General features: G+C 41.3%; 1 protein-coding gene across 1 annotated transcript; it reads right to left on the bottom strand.

Moving 5' to 3' along the window:
• Window positions 1-4419: 4419 nt before the first annotated feature.
• Window positions 4420-17255, bottom strand: LOC108664427 (sialin). Its single transcript, XM_018151004.2, has 10 exons — window positions 16478-17255; window positions 13823-14019; window positions 11921-12154; window positions 11485-11572; window positions 9349-9581; window positions 8689-8832; window positions 8279-8411; window positions 6986-7227; window positions 5200-5323; window positions 4420-4865 (listed from the first exon to the last, which is right to left on the bottom strand). The coding sequence occupies exons 1-10, from the start codon at window positions 16575-16577 to the stop codon at window positions 4858-4860; spliced, it is 1503 nt and encodes a 500-aa protein (XP_018006493.1). The 5' UTR covers window positions 16578-17255; the 3' UTR covers window positions 4420-4857.
• Between the last annotated feature and the right edge of the window lie 2170 nt (window positions 17256-19425).

Here is a 19425-nt window from a genome sequence, read left to right as displayed (position 1 = left end):
AACTCCTCGTATAAGAACGGCTATTTAGATATATTTTGGTGGAGTCTATAGGTTTTGGATAAAATTAAGCCTCGATCATTAGTGATATCCCGTCCGTTTCCGTTTCCGGGCCGTCGATCCCCGTCAGGGACTTGCCCCCCCCCAGGGTCCCACACCAGGCACGCCCTCTGGTGCCTCGCCATATTGGCGTGGGGGGGTGTTGGGCATCTCCCCTTGCGGCTTGACCCCACATTGCCCCCCGCCCCCTGGTGGATCCTTTGCCGCTCCAGGGGCCAACAGCTGCCGGCCCCGGGCGAGTCCCCCTTGCGCCACAGGAGGCAAACCACCGAGCAAGGTGATATCCCCGTTGTTATTGCACCGGCTTCATCCTACTCTTCAATGCTCAATAATTAAAGAGTTATGCGCATTTTTTTCAATCGTTTTAACACGTTAAATGCGGAACCATCCACCTGGGTTGCCAGATATGGCCTAAAAACGGCCAAGTACGCTGACAAAAAAGGCACATAATTCAATATTTACAGTAAATTTGTAGGTTCCGGGGCAAAAATTAAATTTTAATTTTTTTCGTACTTTTCAAAATGTAATAAGGAAGTACCGACATCATAAATTTTTTGCTGGAAAACACAATTTGAAAAAAATAAATCGCGGAATTTGTCCGGAAAAAAAGACCCTACAACCCAGTTTTTTTATTTCTGGAATGAATTAAATTAGGTTTTATTTACTTTTTCCTTTTTTCTTCGATTTCTGATTCTAATAATGTACATGAAAGCAACACAAAGTGCATTAATATCGAAAAAATAATAATCGATGTTTTGAAACTGGACACTTCTACAAGTCACTTCTCCGAATTGACTTAATCTCCGAGACCAAATTATGTCACAGTCCAGCTGCTAATCTCTACATAGCATCGTAGTGCTTGAGTTACAGTAGCCCAGTAGCCCCCAAAGCTGTTGATCAACTCAGCATCATAGTAATAGTATCAGTAAGAAAGATTCAGATGACCGTACGACCTGGAGAACTGAATCCTCGACAGCACATCGCAACTCGAAATATGAGATTTCTGAACTACCTGTATTTCATTGCTTGGCATTCATCAATGGTGAAAACCACCCATGACCGCCACATCTATTGTATAAGCCTCTAAAGCGCACCTATTCCTTTAGCACTGATAGCTTTTCATAATTATCACCGCAGTAGTATCAATAAGAAGCACCTTTCGAAGAAGTTTCGTAGCTTAACACTCTTTATTTCTTGAGAAATGACTCTGAAAATAACGAAATGAAAAATAATGCGTGTAAATGAAAAATAATGCTCCCTGCACTTGTATTAAGTCCCATGCAGCAAGCAGTCCACTCCAAACAATCTCTCAGCACACTCGACGCAGGTGGGCACACTCATTGCTTACTTCTTCGTCTCGTCACGGTGGCTGCCGCCCACTTAATCTTATTTCTTTTCAAGTTGCCTAATTCCTTTCAATGACCCAATAAAGAATTGTGAAGCAAATTTTCAGCGGCCACGGACGACTTAACTGGTGCTATTTCTGATGCATTGGGCGAACTCTTTCTGCGCTTCGGGACTTCTGACATAACATGAAGAATGTTCTGTCGCACAGAGGGTCTACCAGTACAATAGGCCCATGGACCTGCTATCCGCGTTACTCACCTAACCTTTTCTTCTTTCGTTGAGGTGAACTACAAAAACTAATGCGCAGTGCTCGAGAAAGCTTATTCATAATGCCTTGACTTTCCACCGGAGGGGAGAACCATCAATTTTTTTTTATTTCAAAAAGGCCTCCCACACTCACAATTCCAACAAAAATGGAATTAATTTTATTAATTAAAAACAGGGAATGGTTTCATGGCAATGATCAGGGCCCCGACCTTAACGCCTCTGATGGTGGCCTACACCGACTCCGAGGGTCACTGAGCTGTGACGCGAGCGAGGAGCGGGCCCACGTCGAACTTTTCTCTGACTGCTGTTAGGATGCTAGCTGCATTGCCTCTCCGCACAGCCAAACCCAACCTTTGCTCCAACCATAGAGTCTCTCTACGTTCGCCGGTCAATTCCGTAATGCGACGACCAATCTGTGATATTAAAGGACCTGTCGTTTCACCATAAGTGCCGTCGTTTCTAATGCGACTGGCTCGAAACGATACCGAGCTGCCAACGCCGCATATTTACGTCTCTTGCTTTCCTCCGCCGCACGAGCCGCGAACCCAGCAGAAATAGCCGAATTATTGGCGTGCGACTCAGCAAAAGTGTCGACGCAGGTTGCATCCCAGCACAAACACCTCCCATTAGAAAATGGGAAAACCGTTAAGCCATCTGGTCTCTTACCATCCCCTCTGTCCACTCCAACGGGTTCAAGGCATGAAGGAACGCCAGCGCTCTGAAGAGCCCTCCTGATCACATCGTTCAGAGCCGAGTGTCTTGGATGTCGCTGCACTTACAAGAAAGGCCATGCAGTCCTCGTGCTTCCATCCGCTTTCCGCACCGACAAGTGTGGGGTTCGCATACATTTGCGCCAACTCGAAGAGCAATTGAGACGCGGAAGGAGTCGGGATCTCCTGCGTTCCCATTGCGCCACTTATCCACCGCCATCTGCAAACTGTCGTCCTCGGCCAGTCGTACATTATGTAAAACAGCATCAACTAGGCCACGGACGGAGTGGAGTGACGATATGAATGCAGGGAGCGCGATGTCCTTTGACATACGGATACCCAGACCTCCCAGCCGGACCGGTAACACAGCTTGTTCAAGAGATTCGCACTCGAAGCTGACATTGGTGATGGTCGAAAGGGCAGAAACCAACACCTCATCGAACCGCTCCAAATCGCCTACCCGCGTATATATGCAGGAGACGCACACCATCACTTGTGCCTAATAAAACTCAATAAAAATTAGAAGCCATGTCTATGGCTCGTATATTTGATTCTATACTGTTCGATGTCTACTCGACTTCATCGGTACCTATCCTCGCCGTCTCTCGATATCTTAATAATCCCTTTTAATACGATAGTTAGCATGTCATGCCAATCATCGTTGATTTAAATAACTATTTATGTGCTATCACGAGCGTTCATTTTATTAGCGCAGTTTGGACTTCGATTTTCGGTTGATAACGGGCGAATGATCTGAAGCTCCGGAGGCGCGACTGCGTACCCTTACCGAATTATTCTGGGCTCCCGGGACGCATCCTAAAGGCCCGTTTACACTAGCGGCAACGACATGGGCGGTGAGGCGCTTGCTGCAGCGCCTCACCGCCCACAGCCGTTTACACTTATTTGTGCACGGTAGCTCGAGACCGCGCGCTTTGAAGATTAGATGCCAATTAATTAGACGCCAGTGGAGATGGATATAACAGAATTTGAGCTCTGGGCCATTGTTCTCGGGTGTGCTGCTGTTAAGATTTACACAAAAACGATTTACACAATTACATTTTCAAAGAATTATCAGTTGCGAATGCATCAGACTTTCAAAATTATACTGGACTGCCAGTGGACTTGTTTGACAGTCTGCTAAAGAAAATAATGCCACTCATCCAGAAGCAGGATGATGGAATTGAGAGGGAATTCACAATGAAACTAATTTCACGATGGAATTGCGAACGCAACGTATGAATTTTCTTACGAACCTCGTCAATGGTGACTTGTACACAAAAGTTTTTTAAAACTTCAACTATTTTCACCATAGCTTGCTCTTTTGCATTTCGAATTTTATATTCCTTTAACTGAACTCTCTGCAGGCAATCAATTAGCCTCTCTACTAGAGAGCGAGTCCAAACAAGTGTAGCGTTAGTTACCATAATGGAGGACCAGCTTATACAGATAACCTTACTAGAACACAGACAGCCGTCCACTGAGTGCGGCGCAATCCGGCGCTTGTGTTGCATGAGGCAGGGCGCCTATGAATCGCTAGCTCGTCAATCGCTGCGTTGCCCACAAGAAGCGCACGTAGAGGGGCTTTGAGGCGCTTGACGCCCGTGTGTTGCCCCTAGCATGAAGTGAATGTGCCTTAAGGGTTCACCATTTAATGAATAAATTACGTCCGTTGGTTATCGCTCTATGTATGTTTGTTCCTTTGAGTTGAACGCAGTTAGAAAGGAACAATTAGTTAGAACGAACGTTTGAATTAGTTAGAACGAACGCAGTTGCACAAAAAAAAAAAGAAATTCATAAAGCAACAAAGAATGACAGAGTTGTCTATGCCATTAAGCTCGCAAACCAGTTCTCATCCTCAAAGTATATTTTTAATACAGTAGAACAAAAAATAAAATGTTAGGTTTTGATTGTTACATAAATGTCATTGCACTAGGTTCTGCGAACGCGTTTACGCACATCCATGACTGGCTGAAAAATTCAGCCAACATCACGGCAACCTGAGTGCATACAGTGGTACTCTCATTAACGCCCTAGGCTTAAGGCTCAAGACCTTTTTGAAAAGCCATGACTCAGCGTGCGAACTGCTGCCTCTGACGATTATGAGACGATCTCCTCGTGCTCTACGCTTGCCTAGCTGTTGCTCTCGGAGCCTGACGCCTGCAACTTGAAAATAATCTTATATGCATTAGTGAATCACATGAACATTGAACAATTCATCGTGTAGATTTTTGCAAAATATATTGGGTTAGTTGTCAGTTTGAAGTCAATTTTTAGCTTATCTGAAATGACTGTGAGTTCTAGAATCATCACAGTAACTAATAGCAGCCGCTGGAAGATAAGTTTGTTTCGTTTTAAATCGAAACAAAATCAAAACTTTGTTACAGTTGATGACCGTCGACGGGGTTTCGTTTCTGCCAAGGATGCATCCAACTGCTCCAGTTTTTCAGTAAATATCACTGAAGATTTTCTGCGGTCCTCAAAAGCCTGTCGAGAATAGGATATGTCAAGTGCATCTATATAAATTCAAGTCAATTACGTATGTCATCGGCACGAACGTAATTTTACAGGCAGTAAGTTTACTAACAGATACATTTTAGCAGCAAATATATTGAGCTTTCAAGAAGTATGATTAAGAATTTAGTGACGTATACTGCATAATGTATTACGGTGAAGCCTGGAGTAATTTCATAAATAGACTATCATTTCATTGAATATGTTATAAATGACATTATGAGCACAGAAAACATTAATATTTGGATGAGTTCTTCTCAAGGGCTCCAGGCGAACAACTTAATTGTCATTTATCAATACCGCTTACCTAGTTCTTCTGCGTAGTTCCAAGGTTGGGTGTCAGCGCTGATGGTCAGGATATAAATCAGTGCCGGAGCTCCAGTAATTACCGCCGAAATCAGGAACACCGTCTGCCAGGCTGCCAGCGTTTGCTGCCCATATTTTAGAAATCATTTCTCATGTCGGTGATTCAGGTCATAATAAATTAATAAAATCATTCATTGTCGTGATATTGAGGTCGATTTTTAATTTTAAATTATAGGAGCACTGGAAATAGGTCCATACATACCTTCCATATTACGAGCAGTAAATTGTGACGCATGAAGCTTACTCTGGTCAAAATATTATTGGAAATGTATCGCAGGTCAGATTGTTGTACATGTTGTGTCCCACTATGAAGGACATCATATGAGTGAATTGGGTTGCATCACTTTTAGCGTTACTTTTTATTAGTACATCACTGTAGGTCTGTAGCGCAGTGGTTAGCGCCACTGTATGAGCAGTGATGGCAGCATCGAGATGAGAAGTGATAGCCAAGGGTTCGGGCCTTGGGAAACTCAGTTCATTTATCGGCGTTGCTGGTAGGCGGCGTTTGATCGCGGTAAGAAGGCCTGCATGACCTTGGGTTGGTATCTCTAAATGAAATCTGGGTACTTGTCACCAGGAGCATCTTAAGGAAAGTGACCAAAGTGAATACCACGCCCAGTAGGAGACCACGCCAAGGTGGGGAACCCGCAAGGGTGGAGACCACGTTAGGGTGGAGACCGCGATAGGATGGGGACTACGCTAGGGTGGAGACCACGCTAGGGTGTGGACCACGCCGAGGTGGAGACCACGTCAGGGCAAAGAGGAGACCACGCCGGGTTGAGACCACGCCAGAGAGGAGACCACACCACAGTGGAGACCACGTCTGGACAGAGGTCATGCCAAGATGGAGACTACGCCAGAGTGCAGATCACGCCAAGGTGGAGACCACTTCAAGGGGGAGATCACACTAAAGAGGAGACCTCGCCAAGGTGGAGACTACGCCAGAGTGCAGATCACACCAAGGTGGAGAGCACTTCATGGGGGAGAGCACACCAAAGAGGTGACCTCGCCAAGATGTAGACTACTTCTGAGTGCAGATCATGCCAAGGTGGAGACCACGTCGAAGAAGAAACCACACAAAAGAGAAGACTCCGCCAAGGTGTAGACTACGCCAGAGTGCAGATCACGTCAATGTTGAGACCACGTCAAAGAGGAAACCACACCAAAGAGAAGACCGCGTATGAAAGGAGAATGCGCCAGAGAGGAGACCACAGTAGTCCAGGTTTGTAGCTCTGTGGACCAGTCACACATTGGGCATCAACCACAAATGGGGCACCAACAACGACTGGCGAGGCCTTACACGACCGGGAGATGGCGAGAAATCTCCATCTTGACGGTGAGTCAACTCTGAATTATTGCAGTAAGTGGCCATGAGTGTTGATCGGTGATCATGAGTTAGTTGCAAGCAAGTACCTCCACTGGCTCAGCGCTTCAGAACGGCACAACATTGTTCCACCAATTGGTTTGTGTTGTTCCGCGCTGACGTGGCAGCCGGGCGCAGCCGACAGCTGTCGATGGAGTTAGGTACAGCACACCTCTCCCTTTAGTGGTCAAAACAACACCCCAGCGTTTGATTTGAAATATATTGAACAATTGTTGACCAATCAATTTCCGAATCTATTTTCACCAAGTAGTCCTTGCACAATTATTCTTCGTCTCTAATTTCTGGCAATACATCTATAGAAAAGTCTGATGTTACCTTTTCGTAAAGTCAAGGAGAAACTCACGTTATCCTTGGTAATGGCCCCAGTTACAGCTGGGGAGACGAAGCCTGGGATGGTAGCGAAGGTGCCAGTGAGTCCTATGAGAGTACCGGCGTAGCAAGGTGCCAGGTCCACGTGTGAACAAAAGTGTCCCGAGTAGCAAGCGCCACACGCGCCTACTGCGATGCACAGGATGACGATGGCAAGGGTGCGGTGGCAACCCACGAAGCACATTCCGATCAGCGCCAGCATCGGTACAAAGCACGCTGCCGGCGACAACAAAAGTTTAATTTTAAGGCCTTACGTTAGCCCTGATATTTCAAAGGCCATAAGCTAGACTACCTCCGCACTGCTGATGGTCACGCCATTGCAACGTAAGACCAGGGCCACTGCTTCAGCCACTCCATCTTCCTGGATATGTAAATCTAGGATAGCCCTACTTCCACACTTTTCCTGACTCTCCATCTTGCAGCCAATGATCAGAGAGCAAATATCTTGCAGCCCCATTTCGATTTGTATGTCGAAATGAGGAAATGGGCTGCAGTATAGCTGGCTTCCATCCAGTAAAAGCCAGAAAGAAATAAAGGCCACAGTGGGACCTTCAAAAACAATTGATATCTCTCATTTGAGATGACAAGGGCATCTGCAGACTGCAAGGAGCACAGTTAAAAGAGGTGTTAAGCAACCCTCGTTACTCAAGACAATACATTGAGATTGGAGTGGATCTGGAACTTAGTGGAGTTAGAGTGCTGAATAAAATTGAGTTTGATTTGCACCATTGCTTGGAAGTGTTCAGTTAGCAGATGGAAAGGTAGAGGTGATCTAGAGAATTTTGACTGCTTATTTTTTAATTACTTCGGTTAGTGCTTCACGATTTCATTAAATGTCGAAATTTCGAGGGATTGTGATTTTCGAAAAACGTGATTCTATAGCATAAGATGGTTCAAAATAATATTGATATGGTAATATTTACTAGCTTTTGTACCATGTACTGTACATCAATCCCAGTTGGAACGTTGTTGAAACAGTATTGTTTGACACACGAATGCGTGCAACAATGGATGAAGATTTGATGAAGAATTTATGTGCATGCAATTTGATGCCAAATAATTTTAATTCGTTGTCAATTTAATAAATATGTATTGTACATGTTACTTGTATCTGGATGTTTACCGACGATTTACCACGTTGAAAAATCGATAGGATCGAAATCCGCAACATACACTTAAAACAATATTCTTACGAACGTCAAGGAACGAATCTTGTAGAGTTTCATAGGTGTAGTATATATGTATCTGAATTTTCGTGGATACTCACCAACTGCCATAGAGAGTCTGCGAACGTTCAAGATACGAATCGTTTTGTTTTTTGTGAAGTGATCCATGAGGAGACTATGGAACAAACTGTAAACGTACATGATGGCGTACGGCAAAGCGGAGAGCAGGCCGTTCTGAAATCAGAACGCGAAATTTAATGCGGCATTTTTTTCACACACAAACAAATTTGTTTTCAGAATATTTAATTTCTTAATAATTATCGAGTATTTATCGTTTTCTATGACGTGCATCATAGATTACGTAATTTTATCAACATCAGCACACTTTCAGAGCTGGTAGGTAGGTTAGTCGTCTGAAGCTTATATTCACTTGATGTGTTTATTGTTATTCATAGGTAATCGTTGGGTAATAGTACTCGGCTACAGCTCGAAGAATTTTCTGACTGCTCACACTGCTGAGGTTGAAGTGTTGGATCCTGTCCAGGTAGGTAGGGAGCTCGGTGAGTAAGGTGTAGAAGGCCCAATTGAATCCGAAGTGTACCACAATAATCGACCACACAGGTTTGCTCGTCCATATGGATTTCCATGGAGTTTTCTGTTACACCAACAAATGAAGAAGTATAACGGTGTTACATTCTGCCCAATTTGGTACTTGCAATAAATTGGAACTTTTTATAAATTGGTACTTGCTATAAATTGGTACTTGCTATAAATTGGTACTTGCTATAAATTGGTACTTTTTATAAATTGGTACTTGCTGTAATTTGGTACTTGCTATAAATTGGTACTTTTTATAAATTGGTACTTGCTATAAATTGGTACTTGCTATAAATTGGTACTTGCAATAAATTGGTACTTGCTATAAATTGTTACTTGCTGTAAATTGGTACTTTTTATCAATTGGTACTTGCTGTAATTTGGTACTTGCTATAAATCGGTATTTACTATAAATCGGTACTTGCTATAAATTCATCCCTTTTGTTTTATCTGAGTTTGAACACAACAAAACTCGAATGATTGGGAAACTAAAAAGAAGCTTATATAAAAAAATAAATGAATAAATGCGTTAGTTGTTGAATGTTTCTGGTTTCAAAATAAAAAAAATACTTACTTTTGTTGAAATGGAAGTTTTGAGTTGCGCAATAGGCTTGAGGTATTCCAGCTCGTGTTTGGATATCCTGGGATGTTGCGCTGGGTTGTCGTAGACCAGAGGGAACCAAAACACGGACCAGACGACGCCCAGACTGCCGAACACGTAGAACACCGAAGGCCAGCCGCCCAGGAACGATGAGTTGCACATGAATCCGCTGGCTGCCAGCGTCACCACTGTGCCGAACTGCACTCCTAGCCAGCAGTGCGATATTTTTTTATTGTTATAATATAATATTATTCTATTTTTATGTATATATTATAATATTTTTATTGTTATTTAAATGAAAGCTACCTGGAATTGAAGTTTGAAAATTTCAATTAATGTGCAACTTTTTCTATGAACTTGGCCGAATTTCTAATGCCATATGCTTAAATTGTAAATCTATTCCAGTTATTCATTAATGAGGCAAACCTGCAGTATATGGATAACAATCAACATATTTTTCAAAACTGAGTTGTCCAGCTATTAATTTATTTCATCATTTATTGCTAGATATCAAAAATACTGAGTACGTTTGGAGTTAGCTTTTGCACAACTTCCATCAGAAATACAGTCCCCTTTCATTAATATATTTATTATGATTCGATTACTACATTGTTTGATGATTCTCTACCTTTTATAATGGAATTTCAATTCCACTCATTCAGATGTGATAAAGTCACTTCTGAATTAGTGTTGTTAGTTTCAATCACTCTCATGATTTCTTTTCATTTCATCTACTTTCTTCTCAGCCACATGAACTGATTAAGGGGGGGGTCTACCCTAAAATTTTCGGATTTGTCATTTTCGGTTTTTAGTCTCATCTTAAAGCTGACATTCTGCCCTATCCAACGGTACCACTACCATCTATGTACGTTGATTTATGATTTCAGGACATTTCATGAAAGGGGGGCGGGTGGGAGAGTTCTTTAAGTAATTAGATAGGAACTAATTAGCTGCTGAGCTCTTTATATATAATGTCTACTTGAGTTGTGCTGCAGTTACGTGTTTAGTCTCATCTTAAAGCTGACATTCTGGCCTATCCAACGGTACCACTACCATCTCTGTGCGTTGATTTTTACTACGTACACGACACTTCATGAAAGGGGGGCTTGGGGTGAGTTCTTTCAGTAATTACATATGAACTAATTCGCTACCGCAGCACTACAAATGCAGTGTTTTTGTGAGGTCTGACACTGACTCAGTGTGCCTCCGGGCTTTGTAGGGAGAGGTGTACATGTAGTCGCTCCCACCATCCTTGAGTGGAATCAAGCTCCAGAAATGTTAAGTTTGGTATCTATGCTACATTGAGCGCATTTTGTGGTCCGCGCGGGACTTTGTCGCGCTCTCCTCAACATTCATACTTATTGTCACGGAAAACCTATCTCCTCCTAGAGTTTTGAAGCTACAGCGATGAGATATATACCATTCGATTCGTAAAGACCATACCTATCGAGTAACAAAGCCCTTTTTTAGATTTGTGCATAGTTTGGATTCATAATGGGGAGGGGGGAAAATTTGAAGAAAATTAGAAGAAAATGAGAAAAAAAACGGGAAAATGCGTATAAAAAAACTAAGGCAAAAATAAAAAATCGGGCTTCATTACTCGATTGGTATGGTCTTTACGAATGAGATGGTATATGTCTCAATGTTGTAGCTTGAAAACCCTAGGAGGATATAGATTTCTACGGTACCTCCTTTTTTGTCCGTTTTCTATGAATTTCACGTTTTCTATTAATTTTTCCGAAAAAATCATACGAACAAAATGTGTGTTTTTTTGTCAGAAAAGATACGTTAGTAAATGTAGAAGTTTTCTGGAGGGTATAAACCCCCCTTAATTTACTAACAGATTAATAACGCGTTGTTAGAATTATTTGATAACAGTTGGCGATCACTTAGGAATTGAACAAAATGATATTGTTAGTAGGAATACGTTCAAATTGAGCACTTATTGAACTACATAGAGATCTGTATGAAAACACCCTTTGAAGAATATGATTTGCAGGATAATTAGATGTATGCTACGCAAGAACAAATTTCAGGTAATTGTTCAGTATTTTATATTCAATATTCTCTAATGTTTGTGCACAAGAATCATTATAGTATCGGGATTACCTGCATAGATGAAGGATGAATATTTTGATCTCTCTTCTGGCAGCACCCAAGCTGCGATCAGTGAGTTGGCTGAAGGAAAGCTCGTTGCCTTTCAGGTGAAAAGCAAAATAAATAAAATTAATTATTACTCAATAATTTATTAATACAATGATACAGCCCTCGGAAAAAGTTATTCAGTATACTACAAGGATATATTCGACGTAGCACGAGCTAGACCAAATCTGAAATTTGAAATCAATTTATCAACGCATAACGTAATAGCCCGTTTCGGCATGCTCCAAAGCTCATCCACTAAAACTAAAATTTTTATCCAGGTGTTACCTGGACATGATGAGTAACGGGGATACAGACTCGAATTTTCGCGACTCAAACCTGAAAAAACCGCCAACGTTACACGCATTCTTGCTTCATTTATCAGTAATCGTTTATTCTTCACCGAAGTCATTCCCTCCAGTATTCTGAGAGCGATGAAAAGACCATCAGAAGTTCTGGCCGCCCAAGGCGTGAGCAAAGTCAGCACCGACGTCAGCAATATGCCCACACCTCCCACCAGCCTGCCCCCGAAGCGCTCAGCAGCGATGCCCGACAGCAGGTTGGTGCACGCGTAGCCGTAGTAGAACGAACCCAGGATCAGACCCTGCGTCTTCTCGTCCCAATCAAACTCGCCTGGCTGTGCAAGGTTAACATGTTTAAGTTCAAACTAAAAAACCTCGGTTGTGGAGGTGACATATTGGCTGTTGCTTGTTGGTGTCTTAAGGGGAGTGTCTGGCCAAAATTTTAGAAGTTTTGCTTTTCGGGTTTTTAGTCATCTTAATGCTGACATTCTGACCTATCCAACGGTACCAATACCATCTCTGCACGTTGATTTATGCGTTCACGACAGATCGCGAAAGGGAGGGGGATGGTGGAGTTCTTTCACATTTAAGATAGGCGGAAGTTCCCGGTAGAACACTTAGATAGCTAGTCCAAACACGATGTGCTTCAGTTATCCACCTGCAGTCAACTGGAAGGTTTGCGAGACGTCGTTCACACCATCCTTGACAGGAATTGAGCTCCAGTATCGCCTAGTCTTGCATTCTTGCCATATTGAACGCCTATTTCGAGGCGCCCGGGATTTTGTCAAGCTCTACTGAAGTTTAAGTTATTGTCACTGCAAACCTATCTCATCCTAGAGTTTTGAAGCTATGACTATGAGACATATACCGTTCGATTCGCAAAAAAAAGATCTACAAACTATCGTAGGCGTTTTTCTAATTTCGTTATAGTTTGCATTTTTTTCGCAAAAAGGGAGGGTGGCAGGGGGTAAAATCGAAAAATTTTCGAAAAAGTTACGAAAAATACCCCCACACCCACAAAAATGAGAATTTCAAAAAAAGCCTATGACATTTTATAGATATGGTCTTTACGCATCGAATGATGTGTCGCGATGTTGTAGCTTGAAAATCCTAGGAGGAGATAAATTTCTACAGCACCCCATTTTTTGGCCGTTTTCTATGAATTTCACGTTTTCGTTAATTTTTTCGAAAAATTCACACGAATAAAAAAGTTTTAGAATTCTATTTTACATATATGTACCAAGTTTCAAAGTGATCCATCCGTAAATAACCCAGATAAAATTTTGGCCAGACGCTCCTCTTCATACCGCCGTATGTCACTCTCCAGGAATATAATTTTCAACTTAAATTGCTTGTAAGCTATCGAGTGTAGCAACCTGAGGAAGTTTGTGCGCAACAGAGAACATTTTAAAGTTGTCGTACATGGCGGCAACCTTCTGTGCAAGTCATTTTGCGCTCTTTAGAACGTATCCTTTTAAGGAAGTAGGCTTGTGACAATATTACTGATCCGGTTACTCATATCAGGCGGTAGGGGGTTACTAATTTGTAGATTAAGTTTCATTGCCATAAGAGAATGGAGTTCCAAGGTTACATTAAGTTCCAAGGTTACACTTAAGCTTCAGGGCTTGCAGATTTGTGAATATTTGATTGCAAGAGCAAACGTGTCTGTTACTTAGGTCATACATATTTAAAACTTTCCCTCCAGATGTTTAATCTTTAACTGGCATCCTCGCTTCGCACCATTTCCATCACTAAGATGGTTCATCGAAATCTGTCAATCTAATAAGGTAACCTATGACCCTCAGTGATTGATAAGCTTATATTGAATATTCTGTAGAGGAAACAAGTAAGCATAGGCTGCAGTGTTTGAATTTTGTCAATCATCCACTTCTCAGGCAGCAATTATTTGTGTCCTTCAATACTATCATTCACAATATTATTGATCTTCCGCAAAAATATTATTTTTCATCCTCGTCGCCTTCAACCATAATCCCTTATCGTACCTGGCTATAGCCATCGTCCTGTCCGTAGTCGTCGGGCAAGGGGCAGGCGAGGTCATCGTCGGTGACGTTGGTGTTCGTGGTCACGTTCTTGGCGACCATCGCGACGATGGCGACGGAAAGGTTCACGCGCATTGCGTAGATCACAGCGAACCCCAGGAAGCCCATGAACGCGAACGTGTGGCGGGCTCCCCATATCTCTGAATAATTTTTATTAGGTGCAACTCAAACACTATAAATTTCCCGTTGTTATTCCCTTTTGACTGCCCAAAATAGCGCTTTTCGGTTTTCAATTACGAATAACATAATATACATAGATATATATAAACCTTCTATTAGCACCAAAAAGCATTCGAGATGCACTTTATCACATTTTAGTGCTATTTTCATAAAAAAGAATGCAGTTGATTGAATTAATATTAATGTCATTCGTTTGCTTGCATCGCAAATTAACATATTTAAAAGCAAATTGCATTGTTTTCCGACCAGTCTGGTCTTTAACCAAGTCAAGAAATTCATGGTGAAACGATAAAATGAGGTTGTTATCAAGCGCGATAGTAGGAACGTTGATTATTGTTCTTTTCCATACTTCGGCTCTCCGTCAGAAGATATTTCAAGAGAATTAGAATGTACTTGTTCATGAAATACTTCCCAATCGTCAATCTTCATGTGTTGTTGGAAAACAATTCAAATAATCGGTTATTTCTTTAGATAGAAAGGCATGCTCCCTATTCATATGCGATCGTTCCTAGTTTATGAATATTGTTGTGTATGTACGATGTGCATCTGCGTATGTTTGAATGACGTCACGCAATCTTTATTCTAGTATCGCAGAGCACTAGGGCAGGAGTTATAGGTCTGTGGGCAGTTACTGTCGCGCAGTCCTCATTCAGATGGACACATTTACGTCGAGCAGTGTGATGTCTCTATATCTGATAGTGAATTTAAGGCGTTAGTTTACACTTAGAATAAAAGACCCCTAACCTAATCCGGTACCTCAGATCTGCGTATTTTAAGATCCTTGTTCATTTTAAACAGAGGTCCAGTTTGAATTCAGCGTTTAGCTCCTATCCACTTGAGATTGTGAATAGCTAGGTTTCGCAGTTTTTATTTCTGTTTTGTATTTTATTTTTGAATTTAGGTTTTAATTTCGGTTCATTGAATTTCAATTGTACTAATTTTAGATTTTATCTGCATTCTGGAATCTTTGAACTGACGAGGGAGCTGGACCCCGAAACGTTCTATATAAAGATATAGTGAACTTATGAGGAATTTTCTTTGCGTTTAAATTCCACGAAGTAAAAAAAATTGGAAACGATCATTAGGCTCAATTTTAAACGGGGAAAGTTATTTCATCTACACTAAAATTTTCACCTCCTATAGTAACTCTAAAATTATGTGTACGTTGCTGTATCAAATTCTTGTTGTTCGATTGGCTTGACTATCATTTAGTTTGAAAGCACTCACGTAATGAAGCATGAATGTATATTCTTCACATAATTTAGTAAACAAAAGCATATTTATCTAATCTAAGATAGGCTCACAGGTTGTTTTGCAAGATGTCGCTTCGCATATATTATTTATATTTTTGCATCTCTTTTTACATCAACATTCAGCTGATGAATTATTTATGAAATTGTTAATATACGTCAGTTGTCATGAGTAAACGTGAGTCTAGTACCTTAAATTTCAGCATAATCATGTAATTGGTTTTAATTAACTTTTTTACTCTAGAGCCAAAAATATATATACGCAATAATATGATCAACGTACTCATCATTTTATGCCTCATGAGTGTTTACTCGCACACTACATGCATTTTTTAAACTACTATCACCATAAAATGAATAACATTCTAACTGTTCTAAATGAGTCTAGTATCCCAAGTCATACTATACCAAGACATGAATGGGGCCTAATATTTTGTACAATTTATTATAATATGACACAAATAATAAAACACGAAAAAATACTTTATTCGATATTTTAAAATTGTTATTATGTTTCCATTTATCACGTTCAATATTTTATCTTATCTCATCTTATAATATCAACATATATCGTTTCTTCTCATATGTGGCATAGATTGCAAGAATATAGTCAACGTTATTTCGTGCAACAGAGTAAATTTTTACATTATTGAACATAAATTTATTTATGTACTTTGAGGCTCTTATCTCCTCTGCATTAGATGTCAAAGTCAAACTTTGCGTACACTTGTGCCCGTCATGACCGCTGATAACGCTGAGTAATAATCCATCAGAGTACAATTTACGAGAGTAATTGATAAAATTAGTTATCGAAAAGAGTTAATAGTTTAAATATAGTTTATAACAACTTATGAACTATAAGTGAATATTATTAAATGACAGAATATTTACACGTATTGTAGAAGAATTAAACAGTCAATGAAAGACTAAAAAATTATGGGACCTATAGAAGACAACAGTAAATTATTTAAAATTTTCACCCATACCTTGGCAGAATGTAACGAATGTATTAAAAAAAAATTTTTGACAAAAGGATATTTTGACAATTATAATTTCCAAAATTTGAATTGTTTTGAATTCCCAAAATTTTTTTACAAGAATTGATGTCTAAAACAGAAGTAATGTGAACTTCACCGTGAATTATTTAATTTGATTAGCAATCACCCACCTTTGGTTCCATCGCTGGTGTCCTCAGGAGGCGCGGATTGCGTTGCACGTAAACTCTTTCCTCCGGCTGAGCTCGCCAGACTTTCTCGATCATCTTTCATGGTACCTAATGTTATGACTCCCTGTTTGATTTTATTGATACTACTTGTCACTATCTATCTTATTTTATATATTATGTTCATGTTTTTTTGCGCTTAATAAAATTGACGCTATAAAGTAGGAGCTTCGGAATTAGCGGTATAATTCGAGCAAAATGAACGCTGATATCGAGTTGTAGCTTAAGATTTTGTACAAACGTTTAACTTTTCAACACAATTCTGATCTTCTGTATAATCTGAGCGCATATATAAATTATTTAACAACTTTTTCTCTATTTACCACAGGAGTCACGTGTTTGTTAGGGTAAGTTTGGAAGGATATGTAAGGGCGGCCTCCAGTTTACTACATCACGTGTTTATCAGGGTAAGGTTAGGAAGTATATGTGGGGGTGGCCTCTACTGTACCACAACAGCAGTACAGTACTTGTTTGTCAGGGTAAGGTTAGGAAGTATATGTGGGGGTGGCCTCTACTTTACCACAACAGCGCGTGATTGTCAGGGTAAGGTTAGGAAGTATATGTGAGGGTGGCCTCTACTTAATCACAACAGCGCGTGATTGTCAGGGTAAGGTTAGGAAGTATATGTGAGGGTGGCCTCTACTTAATCACAACAGCATGTGATTGTCAAGTTAAGGATGGAAGGATGTGTGAGGGTGGCTTCCAGTTTACTACACTACGTGTTTGTTAGGGTGAAGTTAGGAGAGAATTGTGTGGGAGGCACAGAAGCGACCGTTTTGACCGTACGAGGCTGCTGTGTGATTAGGTCTCGACTTACGATAGCGATAAGGAGGCGCGTGTTATCTATTTTGTGCTTGCGGCTTTGGTACTAATTATCCATGATTCAGAAAAAATAAGCTAAAATGACAAATCGCGTGAGATGATTAGATAGCCTAACGTTGTTGTTGGGGGTGGTGTGGCAACGAAGCAGGTGTGCAAGGTTCTTGATGTTAAAAGTTCTAAACATATGCGGAGAAAAACATTCTGAGCAAAGAATTGATTCTGGTGTTGATGTAACTTATTAAAAAAAATAAAGTTATAATTCTCGAAGTTGATTTTTACGATTCGATGGTGCATTTTGTTTAGGCATGAAGGTCGAAGAAAAATTAAGGGGAATAAATTTAAAAGGATATAAAAATCTACATGCCTGGCCAAACATTGAGTTTGGGCCAGAAGATACGGAAATAAGTTTCAAAGAATTAGCGACGTTCTCAGCACCAGGGCCGGATGGAATTCCGGCAGTGCTGTTGAAAGAGTGTGTTATAACTCTGAAGGCCCGTTCACAATGCTCTGGAAAGCCTCGATGATGGAGGGAATTATTCCTGAGGTCCTAAAAGTGGGACTGATAACGCCAATCCACAAAGGACGCTCGAGGGACAGACCTCAAAATTACAGACCAGTGACCTTAACCTCACAGGTGATCAAGGTTTTTGATAAGGTTGTAGCCAGGCGGTTTGTCCAGTACATGGAAGGGGCTGACCTGTGTAATAACTGACAACATGTTTTCCGACGAAATCGTTCCTGTTTGTCACAGTTACTGGAACACCATCACCGCCCTATGGCCCTACTGGAGGAGGGAGCTGGCGTGAATGTAGTATACCTGGACTTTGCTAAAGCCTTTGAGAGAGTTAACCATGGGGCGCTCTTCAGAAAGTTGAGACTGTTGGGGGTAGGAGGAAACCTGTTAGGGTGTATCCACAACTTCCTTACAAAAAGAGTACAAGCTTTCGCAACTAGAAACTTAAAATCGAGAGAAGCGAGAGTGAAAAGCGGAGTGCCACAGGGTTCGGTGCTTTGACCGATCCTCTTCCTCATCCACATAGCCGATATCGACTCAGAACTTACCCACGCATCTGCATCATCATTTGCGGACGATAAATGAGTGCTGATTAACATCACAGAGGACATAGCCTGCCAGAGGTTACAGGACGACTTGTAGACAATCTATGATTGGGCCCTAGTGAATAACATGCAATTCAACGGCACCAAGTTCAAAGTAGTGAGATACAGAGTTGGCACAGAGATCGGGATGCCACATCGCTACTTCGCATCGGATGACACAGAATTGAAGAGAAGCAACTAGTTCGAGATCTCGGAGAGTTGATGTGTACTGAAGCCACGTTCGGTGACATCGAGGAAATAGTTGCGCGACGGAGGCAAAGGATGGAGCGGATCTGGCGGACATTTCGAACAAGAGAAGCAGCGCCAATTATTACACTCTTCAGAGCCCTAGTGCTCCCCAATCTTGAATACTGCTGTCAGCTTTGGGCGCCGCTCAAGGCGGGTGCCGTGCGGAAACTAGAGGCAGTGCAGCGGACCTCTACGTACAGGATCAGCGGCATGAGTGAGCTGAACCTGAACTACTGGGAAAGGCTGAAACACCTGGGACTGTACTCACATGGAGAGACGATGAGAGGTATATCATGCTGTACACTTGGAAGATGATAACCAGGGGCCGGATTATCAAAACATCGCTAAGTACGCGTAGCGTCTTACGTGTGGCGTAAGTGCTGATATGAAGAAGTAACTCTAGCGGTGGTATTATCAAAACATTTGCGCGGGAAGCTACGTACAAGAAGCCATACGTAGCTCTACGCCTGCTCGGAGGTGTCGTAAGTGGAGTTACGTAGACGTTTTGAGTGTGCCGATGCAATATAAAACTATTGATTTACTTGCAACACGGTGAGTTGTGATAGAATTTTGTCAATAATTCAACATAGGCATAATATGTGAGCGTGCTAAACGGTGCTTTTTGAGAAAAAATGTCAATTAAGTTATGCCAGCTAATTTCTTTTCCTTTTGTGCTATAATTTGCAAGCAAATCTTGATATTGGTATCTAAGAGTTTTATGATCA

This window comes from Hyalella azteca, unplaced genomic scaffold, assembly GCF_000764305.2.
Source record: "Hyalella azteca isolate HAZT.00-mixed unplaced genomic scaffold, Hazt_2.0.2 contig2797, whole genome shotgun sequence".
Taxonomy (NCBI): domain Eukaryota; kingdom Metazoa; phylum Arthropoda; class Malacostraca; order Amphipoda; family Hyalellidae; genus Hyalella; species Hyalella azteca.
The sequence above is the reverse complement of the archived record's forward strand: the minus strand, read 5'-3'. Positions and strand labels throughout refer to the sequence as shown.

Excerpts from the sequence above, each read along its gene's own strand:
- LOC108664427 (XM_018151004.2), bottom strand. The coding sequence starts at position 16,577 with ATGAAAGATGATCGAGAAAGTCTGGCGAGCTCAGCCGGAGGAAAGAGT. Across the intron at positions 12,155-13,822 it reads AGGACGATGGCTATAGCCAG|CCAGGCGAGTTTGATTGGGA; the intron begins GTACGATAAGGG and ends AACCTTGCACAG. Across the intron at positions 9,582-11,484 it reads TTCATCCTTCATCTATGCAG|GAGTGCAGTTCGGCACAGTG; the intron begins GTAATCCCGATA and ends ACTGCTGGCTAG.